At 37.9% G+C, this 19,987-nt stretch overlaps 1 protein-coding gene across 3 annotated transcripts in view; it reads left to right on the top strand.

Moving 5' to 3' along the window:
• ncoa1 (nuclear receptor coactivator 1) overlaps positions 1-19,987 on the top strand; it is a 70,457-nt gene that overhangs the window by 24,963 nt on the left and 25,507 nt on the right. For all 3 annotated transcript variants that reach the window (XM_081377861.1, XM_081377859.1, XM_081377860.1), the window contains 2 exons: positions 9,652-9,757; positions 15,413-15,579. In XM_081377861.1, coding sequence (XP_081233987.1) covers positions 9,660-9,757; positions 15,413-15,579 — 265 coding nt within the window. In that variant the 5' untranslated portion in view covers positions 9,652-9,659. The remainder of the gene's footprint in view (positions 1-9,651; positions 9,758-15,412; positions 15,580-19,987) is intronic.

Genomic DNA, 19,987 nt, shown 5'->3' with positions numbered 1-19,987 from the left:
GTGTTTATTTTTCTTTATTTGGCAAAAAGCACAACACTTTGTTTTTATTGTGAGTATACACAAAAATAATACACATTTAACAGAATCGATTGATGTATGAAACTTGTTTTGTAAAATCAAAGTCAAAAGAGTATTTCGGGTCTCAATTCAACTCATAAGGAAAAAAGCGAGCAGATCACGCCGGCGTGATTGCCGACCTCAGAGGGTTAACAACTAATAATTAATGAACACACTTATCATGATTGTTATCTTACCAGAGATGGACAAAAATCCTGCTCCAGTAAGTAAACATGTCCCTGTCCCCAAAAATATTGGTACTCAATAGCACTTCCCTCCATGTTTTCGGCTGTGCATCATTTATTTTTACCAAGCATGCGCATCCCTGCTCATGTTGTCTCATACCCATTCAGATTGTGGCATCATCCTTTGTCCAAGTTTTTTGGAAGAATCGTGGCTGCGATTAACTTAAATGGGACCTATTATGCAAAATTCACTTTTGTATGGTGTTTGGACATAAATGTGAGTTGGTAGTGTGTGTAATAACCACCCTACAGTGATAAAAATCCACTCACTCCTTTTTTTTTAATCTCCATAAATCAAAAGCAGTCTCTCCAAACGACCCGTTTTCAGAATGTGGCTTTAGTGACATCACTAAAGCCACAGGCCCTGCCCACGAGTGTTGACTGACATACCGTTATAACTTAGACCCGCCCTGATCGAGTTCACTGTGAGTTGTACACATCCGCCATTAGGGTTGTAACGGTATGAGATTTTCACGGTATGATAATCGTCTCAGAAAATATCACGGTTTCATGATATACAGTAATAAACAATCATTATTATTATTTTAATCATCTGCTACAATGGCCCTTAAATGAATGAAAACAGATAGGGGTTTTTTGGTTGAACATATGGTTTATTAAAACAAACTTTTTAATAAAAAAAAACAAAAAACTTTTTTGTATGAGTCTACCTTTTGAAAAAATAAGAAAGAAAGAAAAAATAAATTCCCATTTGAACAAACACGTCTAATCAATTGATTTCATAAAACCTTAACTTATTTTTATTCTTAATTTATTAATTATTATTTAAGATAATTATAAGATAGTAGAGTCTTATGAAATGTATTTTATTTCCTCAGAAATTCTGGGTAACTTGTCTGATATAATTTGTCTGGATTCTATGATTTAATACAAATATATTATTGAAAATGCAATCAGATGAAAAGTAACAACTTTTGTTTGTCTGCATACTCTGCACAACACTGTTTACTAAATTAAAACAGATAAAACACTGTATTTCTTAATGTTTAAATAAACTTTATTATTATTGTTGTTATAACTTTAAGTTAGTTTAAGTTATTATATTGTACAATAGTAACATATTTCTTTAAGCTAAATCGAACTTTTATTTTGACAGGTTGTACTAAACACCTATGAGTTTCAGTCAGAGTGTATTTGATGATGATTCTTTTAAATAAAAGCAGAGCAGCTCTGGATATGTTCATGTGTTCACGTCCTCATATAGTGAGTGAGACGGCAAACGCTTTAAACACCATGAGCGTCACCCATACTTGAGTATGTACTAGGCGAAATGGCGCTGCTCATTCACACAGACACGCAGAACAAGCAGAATATAGTTTTACAGTATAGCAGTTTTTTTTCCGCTGTATATTAATAGACACACTCATATAGCGATTTGATTAATTGCGCAGCTATATTTTAGATGTATTCATCTATCTATCAAATCGAGCATTTTACGTGACATCTGTTATATTGTAAATTTCCTCAGCAACACGGAAATAATATGGCCTTAAGTTATAAATGGTAAATTTACCATTTATAAATTTATCTGCAGGGAGGGATGGTGTTCGCGAATAATAGGGAGAACATGTTCGACATATTTCCTCCTTTTGCAGCCACTCTTCGTCCATATTTCTGGACACGACTGGATATCCATCTTCAAGGAAAATCCCGCGTTCGTTTTTCAAACAAAAGTATTCCCACACTGCAGATTTTAACTTTGTTTTCGGCGGGGGATAGAGATTAGAATTCGCAGCCACTGTCTCAGACATTTTCTCTGCTGCACATGTATGGGTGGAGTCTAAGCAGTCAAGTGAAAAGAAGTTGCATATGCGCAGGTGAGATCTGGTTTAATTTTTTTTCCAAAACCGTGGATTAGCAAATGTTTACGATATGATAATCGTACATGCCAATATCGTGATAAATCGACATACCGGTATACCGTTACAACCCTATCCGCCATTGCTGCAGCAATGCACTCACGAGAAGCGTCAAAGCATCTCCCAAGCGTTGAAGGTGTTGTAGCTGGATGTATTCATTCACATAGCTCTCTCTATTTACTCTTGAAATCTGCCAGCCACTGAAGACGAGGTGGATTCATTTTGTTTTCAAAGAAAATGCTCCCTCAACTCTACAGAAATTTATGTGCGTTACTTATGCACTTCTTATACTGTTTACTCAGCTCTAACAGTGATTTTCTGAAGAAAAACTGATGCTTCATCTTTTGTGTGACATACAGTAAACTTTATTAAACTCATCAGTATATTTTGTGTCATCATTCAGACAATTCAGATCGTCAGACGGAGTCCTACAGCAAGGCTTGCATTAATAGTGTATACAAGCAATGCCAAATAGGTTATAATCGTAATTAAACTAAACTATACCTGTTCCAACTCCATACAGCATATATTCTCTGACTCTGTAGGCATTTTTATGGTCAAAATGAACACCATTACTGTGACTGTCTGTTTTATTATTATCATCTTCCCTGCTCAAGCTCTGATCGCGGGATTCGCGGCTGCTTAGGCTCCGCCCCCTGTGCCGTGAACCAGCAGCTCATTAGCATTTGAAGGAGAAGCACTAAAACAGTGCGTTTTTCACAGACCCAAAAAATGATGATTTAAACGTGCTGTAAATAAAATTATGTTGGGTATTTTGAGCTAAAACTTCACATACACACTCTGGGGACATCAGAGAATTATTTTACATCTTGTGAAAAGGGGCATAATAGGTCCCCTTTAAGATCAGAAGATTCTTTATTCCCACCTGTAAAGCATCCACCAGAGGCAGTACTTCAATAGTAACTTGACCTGGTCACGTTTGACGGTCAGCAGGTTGATTGTTGGAAGTAGCTACCCCATCTGGGCATTTGCTTCTGCTTGCAAGATGTTGGTTGCCTGGGCGACTGGGCTCATGGCAGCAGCATACTCTGTGAGGAATGCAAGCTCATCTGGATTAAACCTGTAAAACAACAACACTGTTTTATAAAACTATAGAAATATTTATCTTACTCAACAAAAAATTGCTGGATGAGTAATTAACTAAAATTGACCAATGATAAGTTGGGAATACAGTTAGTGCCTAAGAAAGGGTTGGAAAACACATTGACAGCAGTCTTTCCACTGCCTTGAACAAGGAGTTCCATCTAGTAGCATTCAGCACAGCAGCTGGAGGAAGCAAGCATCTTCAGGGGAGAATCTTTTTTAAGGGGATAATCACACTGGATGTGTTTTTGATCTTAAAAACACAAGGCGCATAAGTTACTAGTAAAGAGCTGCAGCGCTGATAAATGGAAAAGAAGGTGAGCATGACACGGGTCAACGGTCAGACGTCCATCTAGCACGTGTTTACATAGAAAAACAATTAAAAGCTGCAGAGCTGACTGATTGATCTGACAGAGCTTTGTAATTAATAATAATAATAATTTGTTGCATTTATATATAGTGCTTTTCTCTGTACTCAAAGCGCTTTACATATGGAAGTGGGGAATCTCCTCAACCACCACCAATATGCAGCATCCATGGCAGCCATAGTGCTCCAGAACTCCCACCACACACCAGCTTATTGGTGGAGAGGAGACAGAGTGATGAAGCTAAGCAGTATATATAAACAGTAAATATGGGGATGATTAGGAGGCCATGATGATGGACAGTGGCCAATGGGCAAATTTGGCGAGGATGCTAGTGTTACACCCCTACTCTTTTTCGAAGGACATCCTGAGATATTTTATCACCACAGAGAGTCAGGACCTCGAGTTGAACGTCTCATCCGAAGGCCGGTACTTTTTGACAGTATAGTATCCCCAGTATAGTAATCTTGTGCTTTGTTTACACATAGTATCGTAATGGTAATTTACTGATAATGTTACTACTTATACCAAAAAAATTGCCAGCTGATTTATTTGTATTTTTATCCTGTTACCAGTAAACACTGTATGTGTAAAAGGGGCTATTGTCTTCAGAAAGCTTGATTTTCATTATAATTGAATGCTTTTCTATGTTGTAATTCTTTTTATCCGAACCGACTTTCAAAAACGAGGAAAAACACAAGCCAACAATATTAGCAGTACCACTCTGAGATGTTCACAATTCTTTCATCTGGAGTCCAAGTCAAGTCTGAAGTCTTTATCACTGGAGTCTGAGTCAAGTCTGGAGTCTTTTGTCACAAGTCCGAGTCGAGTCGAGTCTTATGCCTTACACAAAAAAATTGTTCTCATACTCAAATCATATTGTTTGTATTATATAGACAAAATATATGATCTTTCTATTATCTGTTTTGTTTGTAATAAAGGTCCTAAGATTTAAGGGATAATGTAAATCCAGCTTGTTACTTTTGTTACTCCATTACAATGTATAAAACAATCGTCTTGGCAGCAAGACAAGTAGTTATTTTCAATACAATCGCTAGTGGACGCAAGATGGCGCCAGCCAGTCGCAGTTTGTTATACAGCAATGTTGTTATTGACGACAGTCATTATCTGAAAATACAAAACCTCGGAATATTTCAAGTCAATAGAAAACTGGACGCATGCTGATTGCTATACGTTAATATATTCGCTTTAAGTAGGCCTAATAAATGGATTAACATCCTTCTGTCTCCTCTCTCTCATAGACATACATTAAGAGAGAGAAAAGCTGCATAAAGCCTACTTCGAAAAGATCAATAAAAGTAAAACATAGTCCGATAGGTTTAAAGGTCCCATGGCATGAAAATTTCACTTTATGAGGTTTTTTAACATTAATATGAGTTCCCCAAGACTGCCTATGGTCCCCCTGTGGCTAGAAATGGCAATAGGTGTAAAGCAAGCCCTGGGTATCCTGCTCCGCCTTTGAGAAAATGAAAGCTCAGATGGGCCAATCTGGAATCTTACCTATATGTCGTCATACGGGGAAAGGTTACCTCCCCTTTCTCTGCTTTGCCCGCCCATGAGAAAATGAACTACGACCGTGCAAGCGCGATATAGGTTTTTCCTTGAGAGACATCATGGCTTGCAAATGAGCAAAGCATTGCAGTTGCTCAGTGTTTGGATGTACAAATGAACACAAAAGTCTTTTTTTAGTTCCTTCATATCTGTGCCTCTGAAGAATACAGCTTTAGAACAGTAGCAAGTTAGAGCAACATGGAAAGCCAACAACGTAGGCTAGTGTTAGCTACATAATAACTGTAACAGCATACATAAACAAACCAACTAAAGTACCGTATCCATATTTTAAACTAACCTTTCGGAGACGTCCTGCTGTAGCCGCTGAGTTGCAACTTCTTCAGGTGCTTCTCCATCCGGATCAGATTCTGGGTCAAACTGGAAAGCTTGAACGACTGTGTGTCTACGAGCCATTGCGATACATTCACTGTAAACATTAACGCATGGTACCGTGGCCGCAAGCTGGTCAAGGCCACACCCCCACCCTCCACCTTGCCCCGCCTCTCTCCTCCTCATTAGCATTTAAAGCTACAGACACAGAAATGGCACGTCCTAAAGAAAGCTCAGTGTGGGACTGGCTCGTAGTGGCTGTAATTCTGCACCAAGGCTGAATTTCGGGAAAGAGACTTCAGATACAGTATTAGGGGACCACTAAGGCTTATAAAAGCATCCAAAAAGCAGCATGTCATAGGACCTTTAAAGACTAGATTTTATTTGTTAATGTTTTAACAGGCTTGCAGTCCAAAGGAGCCAGGCAGATACATACACCACAGTATAATAATGTGACTTTCCTTTTGTAGATGCAAAAAATCTCATAAAATTTGATGTTGTCATTCTGGTGTCTTTAATTATTTTCACACATTCCTTGCATTTAGTCGATTTGACATGTTAATAAACCCAAATGAAAGAACATACGGCACGGTTTTCATGGAACTTGCATTATGACATTTCGGAGTTTACGCGCAATATACTAGCCTGACTTCGTCATACTCATATTCTAGGCAGAATGTGAGTCTGATACTGCTCCATAGGGCTTTGATTATGAGGCGTGTCTTAAGGGTCCCGTTATATGCCCCTTTTCACAAGATGTAAAATAAGTCTCTGATGTCCCCAGAGTGTGTATGTGAAGTTTGAGCTCAAAATACCCAACAGATCATTTTTTACAGCATGTTTAAATTGACATTTTTTGGGGCTCAGAAAAACGAGCTGTTTCAGTATGTGCCCTTTAAATACAAATGAGCTTCTGCTGGACGGCACAGGGGGCGGAGCTTCATGAGCTCGCGCTCAGTCTGTCAGGACAAATTCATCTCACGGAATGATGATAATATCAGAAACTCTCAGTAACGGCGTTCATTTCGAGTCGGACAATAATGCCTACAGAGTCAGAGTGCTGTATGGAGATGAAACAGGTATGGTTTAGCAGTTTAATTACGGTTATTATAACGTATTTGTCATCTGCTTGTATGTATCCATTATTTATTAACAGCCTACAAGTCTGCTGTTTCGGACCAGGTCCGAATGATGATCAAACATGTACTGATGAGTTTAATAAAGTTTATTGTACATCACACAAAAGATGAAGCGTCAGTTTTACTTCAGAAAATCACCGTAAGAGCTGAGTAAACACAGTAGCCTAAGTTATAAGAAGTGCGCAAGTAGCCAGTAGAGTTGAGGGAGCATTCCTGTGGGCGGAGGTTAGTCTAAACACGGTTCTGGTGATGTCACTAAAGAAGGAAGTAGAGGGGTGTAGTCCAATCGAGCCGTTTTATGTAGTCAACTTCTGTTAAATAAAATATCTCGCTTGGCATTGAACTTTGAGCTTTATAATTTTACAGATATTATTTATACTCTAACAACAACATTACACACTAACTAAAGTTTGAAACATGGGATCACGTAGAACGGGACCTTTAACCGAACCAAGAAAAAAAAACCTCTGCACTCAATTGGATAGACCTACAACCAATCAGAGCAACGCAGTAAGTGACGTATGTTGGCAACGACAAATGCCTTGATTGCGGTTCTCTGTTCGTCTTTTAAAATTAATGCGCTGTCGATTTCTTTTATAACACAGGGTTTCCGCGGGGTCTTAAAAAGTCTTAAAAAGTCTAAAATTCTGAACTTTAAATTTAAGGCCTTAAAAAGTCTTAAAAACGGCCAGATTTTCATCCTAGGTCTTAAATTTAATTTAGTCAGGTCTTAAAGTGTTTACCCTCGTTCATTTCCATAAACGCTGGCCGCAGAAAGTTATTACAAAGTAGCAAAAAAGTATGGGGTTGTATCCTACAAGCGGAGCGCTAGATCAGGGGTCTCCAACACGTCACTCGCGAGCTCCAGTCGCTCGTGGCTTGATATGAGCTAGTTCAAATGTAGGCGCACGCAAAGGCGCTCATAATTGAAGCGACGCGCTCATGTTTTTACCAGGTGCAACGAGATGAAAAAAATCTAAACTTTTCAGAATGCCGCAAACGCACCGCAGGTCATGTGACAGGAACCAACCAATCACCCCTTTCCATAACAACATTGAAAGCTCAGTCAACATGAAGGATGGGGGTGCACCCAAACACTACTAATAAATATAAGCTAATAAATAAATGTCAATAAGATAAATGTCAATAATTTATCTTTTTTGACTCATTCTTTTTATAAAAAAATATTTAAAGGCTGAAATATGAGGTTTATCTTTGCATAAAACCTTTTTTGTCAAAACTTTATTTGAACTTGTTCATGTTAGTAGATAACATGTTGCAAGACACTCTTTTAAAATCTGGCCATCACTTTTAATGGCATTTTAATGTTCACGTAAACAGAAAGTGCATATTGATGCTAATCAATTTGTTGTTTGCTGTTTTTCGACATAAAACTTGTTGAATTGACTTCATTCTGTAGTATTAGTACTTTTTGAACAGGATTCTGTGATAACCGTGATCATTTTGGTCACTTTAAACATCTCATCATTTCCTCTCTAGTTATGATCAACTATGATCAACTAAAATCAACAATAATTGTGTTTTTACAGTATAATATGCAAAAGTACAATTTTCTATAAAAAAAATCTACCTCTCCCTCTCTCTCACACACACATCAGATAATCCTAGATAGATAGAAAGATAGATAGATACTTTAATGATCCCGAGGTAACCATCTATCTAACTTGGATAATGCGTCGTGTAGGTCTTAAATTTCAATCTTTATGGTCTTAAAATGTCTTAAAAAGGTCTTAAATTCGACTTACTGAAACCTGCAGAAACCCTGTAACAGACGCGATAGCGGAATCTAAACATCTCAATTCTCCAGCTGCAGTCATTGTTGAAAACCAATTCAACCCAAGCGATCTTTGGTGACGTGGGTGATTACGTAACCGCAGATCATCTGTCCATCATCGATTAAAGCCCGCCCTGGCAATTTGATTGACTCGGCCTTCTGGGAGCCGAGCATAATTACTCCTCAACGGATCAAGTCCAGACCGAACTTCCCGACCAAAAAATGTTGTGGGCGGGGTTCGGGCTGGCACCCAGGCTAGCAATATACGGACATATGTAATAAAATTCTATGATAAGGGCCCGAACTACTGCTACACGTAGGGAAATATATGTGACGCAGATATTATAAAACTATTCAAATAAAACACAAATTCTTTTTTTACTATATCAGTAGTTAAGGATTAAAGACTTGAGTCGTTTTTAAAATATTCACGAGTCCTTTGGTCGTGTCCGAGTCAAGTCTGAAGTCTATTAAAATGCGACTCGAGTCCGAGTCTCTAACTCGAGTGGTCTCTACCACTATACCGAACAGTAGAGTAACCAGAGTAGTTACAGAAGTTAAAGCAGAAATGTAACAGCAGAAAACGTCCATGAGATGATGGGAGAAAAAACCAAAACCCAATTGAAAGGGTCTTCATTGGCAGAATGGCCATCTTTGGCTGTGGATTCTTCCCAGTGTCACATAATAGTGGTTATATGCACGCAGTATCCTCACAAATGGGATTTTCAGCGGTTCCTTCTAACAGCAAGAGTTAGATCGTAGTGCTGGGTGGACAGCGCCACAGATCAAACAAGGCTTTCAGTTAGCAAGCCCTTTCACAGCAGATTTACGATTCCCCTGCAAGGAGCCATTGATTATGTGTACTGCTTGCAGGAATGAGCTGTCACTTCAGACTGTGCCTGATATGGAGTCATCTTACTGTCACGCTCAATCCGGTTGAGATATGTTGCCTATCATGGCGTTTACAGTAAAAAGGGACCTATTTCAGAACTGGTCAGACTTGTGTTTTTGCTGGTTTTCCAGAACCAACTTCAACTTTACCAACTTTTTCTGTTGTTTATTCCATTGGATGACTTAACTTTATTGTCCTGCTTTGTGTTTAGTTAGTAGAATGGTTCCTTCAAGCTTGACTGTGGGCTGACCTGTGACTACCCTGTTTTGCAGGTGTGCAAATGCTCAAAATGAGTGCTGCAGGAGAAAATGCCCTTGACCCCAACACCCCAGAGTCACGGAAGAGGAAGGGCTCTCCATGTGATACCTCTGGTCCCAGGTGAAGTATGAGATCATATTTTAGTCTTTCTTTCAGTTCACATTACTAGTGAGTATTTTATAAGATCTTAGCAATTATGTTATTCATGTAATACGTAAGGGATAATGTATAGTGAGCCGGTTGTTATAGTGAATAACAACCCCGACAGGCTGAACGGGATCCCGACGCGAAGCGGAGGGATCTTGAATCAGCCTTTATTAACCGGCTCACTATACATTATCCCGCTTATTACATGGCTACCTACAAAATGAATAAATAATTTGACACAAATTCTTTATTTAAAAAGGAGTTTATTGATTTAAAAACGATTGTATTGCTTCCGCTAAAGAAAATAGTCCATTCCGCGTCCATAGCAACGCGCTGTTTTTCATGGCAACGGTCTGTTATACTTCGCAGCGATCTGTTATCAAGAAATAACAGACCGCATTCTACATTGGAATTCAGCCAAGCCATGTAATAAAATGCTATACATGCAGGCTGCTGACAATGGCGTCAAGGTGTGTCAGAGGAAGTGCAGGAAATGTTGAATAGGAGAAAAGGGTCTATTTTAACAATTGTGTTTGTTTAAAGTGTAAAAAAAAAAAAAAAAAATCTTTATTTATTTATTTGTATGTTCTTTTTAGTTTTCTTTTTTGTTTACAAAATCCAAAATCCAAAAACCATAAATACGATATTTAAAAAAATGTCTAAAATAAAAAATATAAAAAAAATGTTTGATATAAAAAATATTTATTCATTCATTTAATTTGTCAAATATACAGTGTGTATATATATATATATATATATATATATATATATATATACAGTGTTTCCCACAGAATTAGATTCTATTTGCGGTGGTGTGGTATTTGGGGACCGGGGGGGGGGGGGGGGGGAGGTTAACTTAAATATATCATATATATATATATATATATATATATATATATATATATAATGACAATATATATATATATAATATATATATATTATATATATATATAATGACAAGTATTTTTATTGACAAGTACACATTCCCATTGCCAACACTTAGTGTCAGATAACTTAAAGACTTTGCCATTGCTACACTTTCTATGCTATGACTGCTCCACAGACTTTTTGTTGCAAATTTTGCTCACACACAAACCTAGAACTGGACACACACACACACACACACACACACACACACACACACACACACACACACACACACACACACAAACTCACAAACTTACTGACACACTCAAACACAGGCTCACACACACTCACACATTCAAAAAGACTCACACACACAGATTCAAACACAGACACACACTCACACACACTCAGACCCACACACAGGCTCACACACACACACCAAACTGGATCTGGAGGTGGACACACACAGACTCAGACACACACGCACACCTGGAGATTGAGGTGGACAAAAACCAACACACACCAACCTGAACCTGGAGATAATAATAATATAATGTCTAGTCTGGTGGCTGTGATATGAACCTAGCAACGTCCGTTGCAATGATTTTTGGAATGACTGATCGCGAGAGGAACAAATTACTTTTTAGTCGCATAACATCGGTTAATGGAAACGCCGTCATTTCGCAATAGTTGTAACGTTAATTGATATTTAGAAAAAAAAAATCGCAAAAGTTTTGCGCGAATCTGTAATGAAACGCGACCGCGCTTAACATCTAGACAACTTCTCAGAGTTATGTTGAGCAACAGTGTTCATTATACTAACCATTCAACTCCGGATTGATTCTGGAATCTTCGCTGGGGAATAAGCATTAAGCACCGGCAACAATCCGCCCTCTACATGCTCATGTTTTGATTCAGATCGTGCGGTAAGAGAAGGAGGGGCTAGTCGTGCCTCCATTGTCAGTTTGTGAGAGAGAGGAGGAGCAAGCAGCGCGAATAAAATACAATTTTACCCATATTAAATAGTTTAAAAATCTGAATCAATCCGTGGCGGTCAGCGTTGATATGTGGCGGGCCGCCACAAATTAATGAATGTATGGGAAACCCTGTATATATATATATATATATATATATATATATATATATATATATATATATATATATATATATATATATATATATATATATATATATATATATATATATATATATAAATGAATACATTTTTTATATCATTAATATTAGAATTTTATTAAGTATCGTATTTATGGTTTTTAAATAAAAGCCCCCCGGCTTTTACCAGTGTTATAAAGGTCAGTGCGATGGGGAATGTGTGTTTGGGACATAGCCCAGACTGGATTCAAACCCCAGTCACTGTAAACACAACAGCTCTGTCATGAGCGATGCATGATAGGTCCAACAGTGGGTTGTTTTTAGGTGTAACATAGCTGGCCAGCGTGTTTTTTTGTTGCTATTGTTGAAGGTATCCTTGTGTCAGGGTTGGTTGGAGGAGAACAGGTCTTTCTGGCTGAGTGATACTCTTCCATAGGGCCTTGGTGGGGCTGATGTAACTGCCTGTTTCTACAGCAACCCCACACAGCGCCCTGACCTGTGTATGCAGCGCGCTTGCGCACTACCTTGGCAAGCCGCTGACCTACTTTCTTTGCTGTCTTCTCCCACACACACACATGGTATCATGCGCTCACACTTGGAAGTCATTTGTACGTACGTTCACTCAGAAGCAGCATAACCTCAAACAGATAAGCACTTTCCTCCATCCTTGCATACATACGCCAGCCATTGGTCATGCTGGAGCAAGGGAGAGCTGATTGTTAGTCCCTTTAAGATTTGTGTATTGAAATGAGAATTAATTAATTTCTAATTTCTACTAAGCAGATGATCCATGTTATTTAGATTTTTTTATGAACCAGGCAGATGTATGTTTGTTTGTTTATTCTTAATTATTTATTCCCCTGGCCTAGACTGAGCCAAAATGAGTGGCTTACTGCGCTTAAACGGTCAAATACACACAAAATGATGTCGAAATACCCGTATTAGTGAGTATTCAGTTAAATAAAGTCAGTTTTGGAACCTAATTATTTGAGGAAGATAACGAAAGTTGTGTAACAGTATTACACTTACACACGTATTACCTTCAGTAGTAGTCCATGCATAAACTCTTAAAGTGACAGCATTCTAGTATTCCTGCTGTTGTCTGTCATGGTAATCAAAAAACAAAAGACAAAGAAAATCACTCTAACTAATTGTAAGCATTAATCTGTATAAATTTTTTTACAATGAAGTCTATCCAGTGTTATTTTACATTTGATTACTTACATTTCTGTTGTCATTCATACTGTATATCCACTGAAAAACTTAAAGCCTTGTTTATTATTATATCTATAGTTCTTTGAAAGAAAATCGGAATTTGCAAAAATCTGTATCGGCAAAAAAAAAAAAAAACACAATTGCAATCGGTGCATCTCTAGAATTATATAAATATATAATAAAAAATAAATAAATAAATGCTTGTTACTATATGTTATTTTGATGTTATTATTCAGAGTTAAGGCCCAGATATAGTCACGCCTGTTCTTTTTCGTTCTTCGCTTTGCTTGAAATACGCGAACAGCGGTATACTGTTAGGGAACATCCCGATGACGCCTACACTACTGAGAGTGGCGTTTAAATGAATATGTAAATGTGTGCTGCGCTTTCCTCTCAGAAAGGCAGAGCCTCAGAGCACACCCACCTATTATGTAATCTCCACGGACCAATGGTAGTTTGAAGGTGTTTATCCGCCAGAGCGAGCTTTTTGGAAAGTTTGCTTTGGTGAGCTGTTTCGAACTCCTGAAACAAACACAAAATGAACTTCGTTTTAGGCAGATTTTTTTTCTAAAATGTCACCCAAGTCTGTTCTTTGAATCTGCCTAAAGCTTAACGAGTCTTTATGTATTTAAAATGTACATATACACTACCGCTCAAAAGTTTAAATGTATTTGAAAAAAAGTCTTGTATGCTTGCCAAGGCTGCATTTATTTAATCAAAAATACAGTAAAAACTAATATTGTGAAATTGTTTTACAATTTAAAACAACTGCTTTAATTTATTTTAAAATGTCATTTATTTCTTCAGTGTTGCATGATTCTACAGAAATCCTTCTAATATGCTAATTTGGTGCTCAAGAAACATTTCTTATTATCATCAATGTTGAAAACAGTTGTGCTGTCCTACACTCTGTATGCGTTAGCCAGTTTAGCAGGGATTGTTGAAGAATAAACAGTGGCCACTGAAACTCTCTAATTCTGCGTCTTTAGAATCCGTGAACTTTTGTGAAATTTATTTCAGTTGCTTTTAAAACAGTGCACGCTATTATAGGACTCTTGTTTTTGACTGGATGATAAATAGGCTCAGATCTGAAGCCGTTGCATTCCATTGATATCTAACATTACTTCCCCATAGCCCCCTGACCATCTGTCTCTCTGTCCTATTCAGCCTCTCTCTCTTTCCGTTTCTCAGCTTGATAACCCATGTGCAGCATAAGCCTTTGAGGAATGCCTTCTAGTGCAAGGACTGTATACACCCCAACCCTTATTAGCTCTACAATGATACGTCTGTGTAAAAGTGTGTGTTTTAGCCTCGCTCTGGTTCCAGGCCACCCACAGTTTGTCCTTGAGTGCACCTATAGTCTCCTCTCGCCCAGCATTCTTCCTTTTAACTGCAGAATCCTCTGCTTCTATCAGGTGGCAGAACGCTGAGACCGCTAAAGACAGGGTTCAGGGCTGTTTGTGATCATAGTGTTCTCTGAGCATCATGAATTATTCAGTCCCCAAGTCCTTGCAGAATGCCCACTTAGTCTCTGTGCCAAACTTTACCACTTCAAGGCTTTGTCTTAAAAACATCATAACATAGACCAGCAGCAGATTGGCTTTTTCTTTTGTTTATTTTTTCCCCCTTTAAGTGCTGTTGGTTGTTCATGTGCCAGCAAAGGAAGGGATATCTGATTGTTAGACTCTTTAAAGCTGCAGTCCGTAACTTTTGGCGCTGTAGTGAACTGAACTGCATGCGTCTTGAGGAAGAACATTCTGTAGCCGGAGCTACTTCTCTTTGTTTATGTCTATGACGAGTCATGTAGGTACTGGGCTACTCCGCAGCGGTACGACCCGAACCAGTCTAAAATAGCCCGAATATATATTTTATTTTTAATTTACTGTATATATGTGCCCCCCCCCCCCCCCGCCATATTAATTATATATTTAATATATAAATACATATGAATAAATTATTATAATAGTCATTTTAATTGTATAGAAAATATTATTAAAATATTGAATATTTACATTTTAAATATACTTAAACATGCCTAATTGACTCTATTGTAAAAAAAATTAGGGTTGGTAAGATTATTTTTTTTTTTTTTTAAACATTGCTCACCAAGGCAGCATTTATATATAAAAAAAGTGATATTGTTAAATATTATCATTTATTATTATTTAAAACATTAATATATTTTTTAGTAATAACGCAAGTAACTCTTAATCAATTTAATGCATCATTGCTGAATAAAAGTATAAAAAAAAATCCTACTGACCCCAAACTTAGTACTGTATTTTGTAATAGATAATATTTTATGTACATTTAATATTTTATTGGTTTCGTTTACATTGTAAGGTACAGTGCTTTAGACTTTAATCTTTCAAGTGAGTGCTAAAAAATGTACATTTCTCTTTTTTTGTTCATGTTTGTGTGCACATATGGTAGTGTGGAGAAGCGACGGCGGGAGCTGGAATGCCGCTACATTGACGAACTGGCTGAGTTACTATCGGCCAACATGAGCGATATTGCCAGCTTGAACGTGAAGCCGGACAAATGCCACATCTTAAAGAGCACCGTGGACCAGATCCAGCAGATCAAACGGCGCGAGCAGGGTGAGTAGCCAGTGTCCGTGCTTTTCCTTTGGGGCTGTGTGTGGGCTGCGTACAATTTTTTCCATTCACTTCACAGTACAGACAGGAAATTGACACTGGAGATGATTTGATAGTACAGTTGACTGCAACAATTTTCGTCAGGTTTTTTCCTGCGTTCAAAATATTTTGGCTGCCGCCAAAATGAATCTTTGTCCCGCCAAAGATTTATTTGAACATTTCATGTGCCGTTCTGCAGTACTGGTACCCGCTGATAGCCGTCTGCTTTAAAACACTCGCCTTCAGCGTTGAGCTTTGTAGCCAATCACAGACATATCTGTTGCGAGCGGGAACACAATGGCCAATCAGATGTATTTAGTCAGAGTCTGCAGTGTTTTTGTTCAGTGCGAGTTCTGCACGCTCACAAATCCTTTCATTATAACCAAGGATAAACACAATGTCAATAAGGCTATGCTTAGAATGCAGGGAAAATGTGGGCCAAATCCTTTTTTTTTTTTTTTTTTTTTTTTTTTTTGCTCACATGTGACTCAGATCCGTTTTTCTCATAACAATATGAACAGCAAAAACCACATGAAATCTGATCTTTTCAATTCCTATTTGGGCCACTTTCATATGTGGAACTAAATCTGATGCAGGTCAGATGTACAAAAAAGACCCAGGAAAAACCCTGTATAGTGCATAGAGCACTTGATGTTTGGTTTGTTGACATCCCTAATCTGATTAGAACTTGTGTTCCTTTAGTCATCTTAAAGACTAATGGGGGAAATAAACTGAAATGTGAAACACAACAAAAGGTTTTTATCTGGTTGTGGACTGGCTGTAAATTATAGTGGTGAGATATTTTTGGGGGGCCCAGAGGATGTGATTATTTGCTTGCCTTTTTGGTTTGTTTTAATCAGTAACTGGATAGAGCTCTCAGACAAAGCCATAAAATGAAGAGAACACATATTATGTCCAAGACACACTCAGTGGTAAAGTAAATTTTTGAAGTTCTGCTGGGATGTTGACTTCCTGTATACTGTTCAAAAGTTTGAGGCCAGTAATGTTTGTTTGTTTGTTTGTTTGTTTTTATTAAGAAATGATGACTTTTATTATGCAAAGATGCATAAATTGATTAAAAGTACAGTAAAACATTTATAATATTACAAAATGCTGTTCTCTTGAACTTTTTATTTCTCAAAAAATCCTAAAATCTTCGGTTTCCACAATTAAAATATTAAGCAGCACAACCGGTTTCATGTTGATAATAAGAAATGTTACTTGAGCATCAAATCAGCATATTTTTATAGCACTTTATACAATACAGATCGTTTCAATTCAGCATTACAGGGTTAAAAGGCAAAATAATGAAAAGCAGCTTTAAAAAAGAAAATAGTGTCATTGTTCAACTGAAGTCATTTCAGTGCTGATTCAATACCATTGTAAAGATAATCAATTATTAAATGAGTTAAATTCGGCTATAAAGCAGCTCTTCAGAAAACAGTGATGTCCTTGTCCAGCTCCATTCAGTTCTCATCAAATAGTGTTAGTGTAGTCAGATCAATGATATTGTTGAATATTAAGTGTAAATAAAATCATAATCATCGTCAAAGGAACTTGCATGGGCAATTTTGTAGCAATCATAGAAGATTCACAGAATAAAGAAAATGACAGGTTTGTAATTATGATAACAAATTTTGGCTTAACTTTTCCTATAAGCCAGACATTTGGGATTTTTGGCCAGTCTAGTGTTGGCCAATCATTAGGGGATGTTAGCGCTTGTCAAAGCTAGATGTCTGTGTTATGTTTAAAGTCAGATCTGCAGTGATGCATTTTAGCTTTTTAAGACTGGTTGCTTAAGATGTCCACTTGGTATGTAAATAATTCTTTCTGGAAATATGTATTTATCAATGCCACAAAGCATGCAGTCATACAGGACTAAATTAAAGATTGACAGTGTATTTCAGCACATATTTAGTTATTGTAATATGCGTTATTTTTGTTGCATCCACTCATGTTATGTTTCAATTAATTTCTTATTAATAAATTATAATAAACTATAAAAAAAATAAATCATTGTCTTTATTTTCAAAGCTAGTTGGTCTGCCTATCAATAGACACAAGTTTCAAACTAATTTACCACAACTGGCTTAGTTCTCAAAGAAAGTGTCTGGTTTGTTTAATGACAAATCCTCTCAATGGTTAAATATTTCCTAAGAACTACTGATGAGACCTTAAGTTGAGTAAAGTCCTTGTGACCCAAGCTCATTTCCTTATCATTGATCGTATTATTTGTTTGGAGATTATTAGGGCCCAAGCCCTGAAAGGGCGGAGGCCCTATTGTTTTCGTAAGGATTATTTATTTTTTTTTTCTTCATTATTTTTTTTTTTGCCTTTTTGCCACTTTTGGGGCCCTTAACATGCTCAAAAACTCTTGAAATTTTGCACACACGTCAGAACCCGCGGCCATCAGGGCCGGGCTGAAGCTGGTACCGGGGCGTGGCAGGGGGGCTCGACAGCGCCCCCTGGAATGGGGTCCGAAAACTTGGTCCATAAATCAAACACGCTTGCATGTAATAATATGAAACTCAGTACACATATAGATCTCATCGGGCCGAACAACTTTCGTGCTCTAAGTTTTACAAAAGCCCAACAGGAAGTCGGTTATTATACGTTGTTTGGAAAACGCATACAATGGAATGTGAAATACTCCTCCTAGGGATTTCATCCGATCGCCACCAAACTCGGTGAGAATAAAGTCAAGACATTGAGGATGAATTCTTGCGAACGGATTTTTGATATCTCAAACGGTTTGGCCGTGGCGAGGAAACAAATTTATGGCGAATAATGGGACACAGGAAGTGTGTTATAACTTCTGCATACATTAACTGATCTTGATGAAACTTCAGCAGTGTGTTTGTTGTAAGAGGCCGATCACATGGATGTGACTATTGTGAGTCAAAGTTATAGCGCCACCAACTGGCAGCAGGAAGTGTGTCACTTTCAAAATTCTTTGAATTCACCCTCTTAATTTTACCCGATTTGCTTCAAACTTTATGTGTATAATGTAGACACACGGCAGATGTAGACCTGTGAAAGAATTATTGATATCTTAGATACTGTTGCCGTGGCAACGCATCAAACTTTAATATTCTTTTCGGATGCGTTTGAGACTCTTAGCATGCTTGAAATTGGATGAAACTCGACAGATACATCACATTTATTAGCCAGTAGACATGTGAAAAGTTTCAGAAACGGGCGTGGCAGGGGGGCTCAACAGCGCCCCCTTGAACGGGGTCTGAAAACTTGGTCCATATATCAAACACGCTTGCATGAATTAATATGAAACTCGGTACACATATAGATCTCATCGGGCCGAACAACTTTCCCTCTGTCAAGTTTCACGCCAGCCCAACAGGAAGTCGGCTATTATGGGTTGTTTGGAAAACGCTTGCTGTGGAATGTGAACTACTCCTCCTAGAAAATTCATCCCATCCCCACCAAACTCGGTGTGCATGAAGTCAAGACATTGAGGATGCTAAATTGCGGACGGATTTTTGATATCTCAAACGGTTTGGCCGTGGCAAGGAAACGAATTTATGGCGAATAAGGGACACAGGAAGTGTGTTATAACTTCAGCATACATTATCTGATCTTGATGAAACTTCAGCAGTGTGTTCGTTGTAAGAGGCCGAACACAAGGATGTGACTATTGTGAGTCAAAGTTATAGCGCCACCAACTGGCAGCAGGAAGTGTGTCACTTTCAAAATGCTTTGAAATCACCCTCTTATTTTTACCCGATTTGCTTCAAACTTTATGTGTATAATGTAAACACACGGCAGATGTAGACCTGTGAAAGGATTTTTGATATCTTTAATACTGTTGTCGTGGCAACGCATCAAACTTTAATATTGTTTTTTGATGCTTTTGAGACTCTTAACATACTTGAAATTGAATGAAACTCGACAGACACATCACACTTATTAGCCCGTAGACTTGTGCAAAGTTTCAGAAACGGGCGTGGTGAGGGGCTCAGTAGCGCCACCTTTAGTCATAAATGGGGGGGGTTAGTTTTATCAACAGCAACAAAACTTGGTATGTGTATTGTTCTCATCAAGACGGACAACTTTCTAATTTACATTAACGATCTCTGACCAACAGGAAAAGAGATATTTTGGTTTGAATGTGGATTTTCTGAAGAATTTTCTCTCCCTCTCTCTGTGTCTCTGTGTGTGTGAGGGGAGGGGGGGATTTGACTATTGCTTTTATATTGTTAATCAAGGTTTCAGGGGCTTTTGGGGTCCTTAACGTGCTCAAAAACTCTTGAAACTTTACACACAGGTCAGAACCCACGGCCATCAGTGCCGGGCTGAAGCTGGTACCCGGGCGTGGCAGGGGGCTCAACAGCGCCCCCTTGAACACGGTCTGAAA

Source organism: Scardinius erythrophthalmus (genome assembly GCF_964197995.2).
Source record: "Scardinius erythrophthalmus genome assembly, chromosome: 11".
Taxonomy (NCBI): Eukaryota; Metazoa; Chordata; class Actinopteri; order Cypriniformes; family Leuciscidae; genus Scardinius; species Scardinius erythrophthalmus.
The sequence above is the reverse complement of the archived record's forward strand: the minus strand, read 5'-3'. Positions and strand labels throughout refer to the sequence as shown.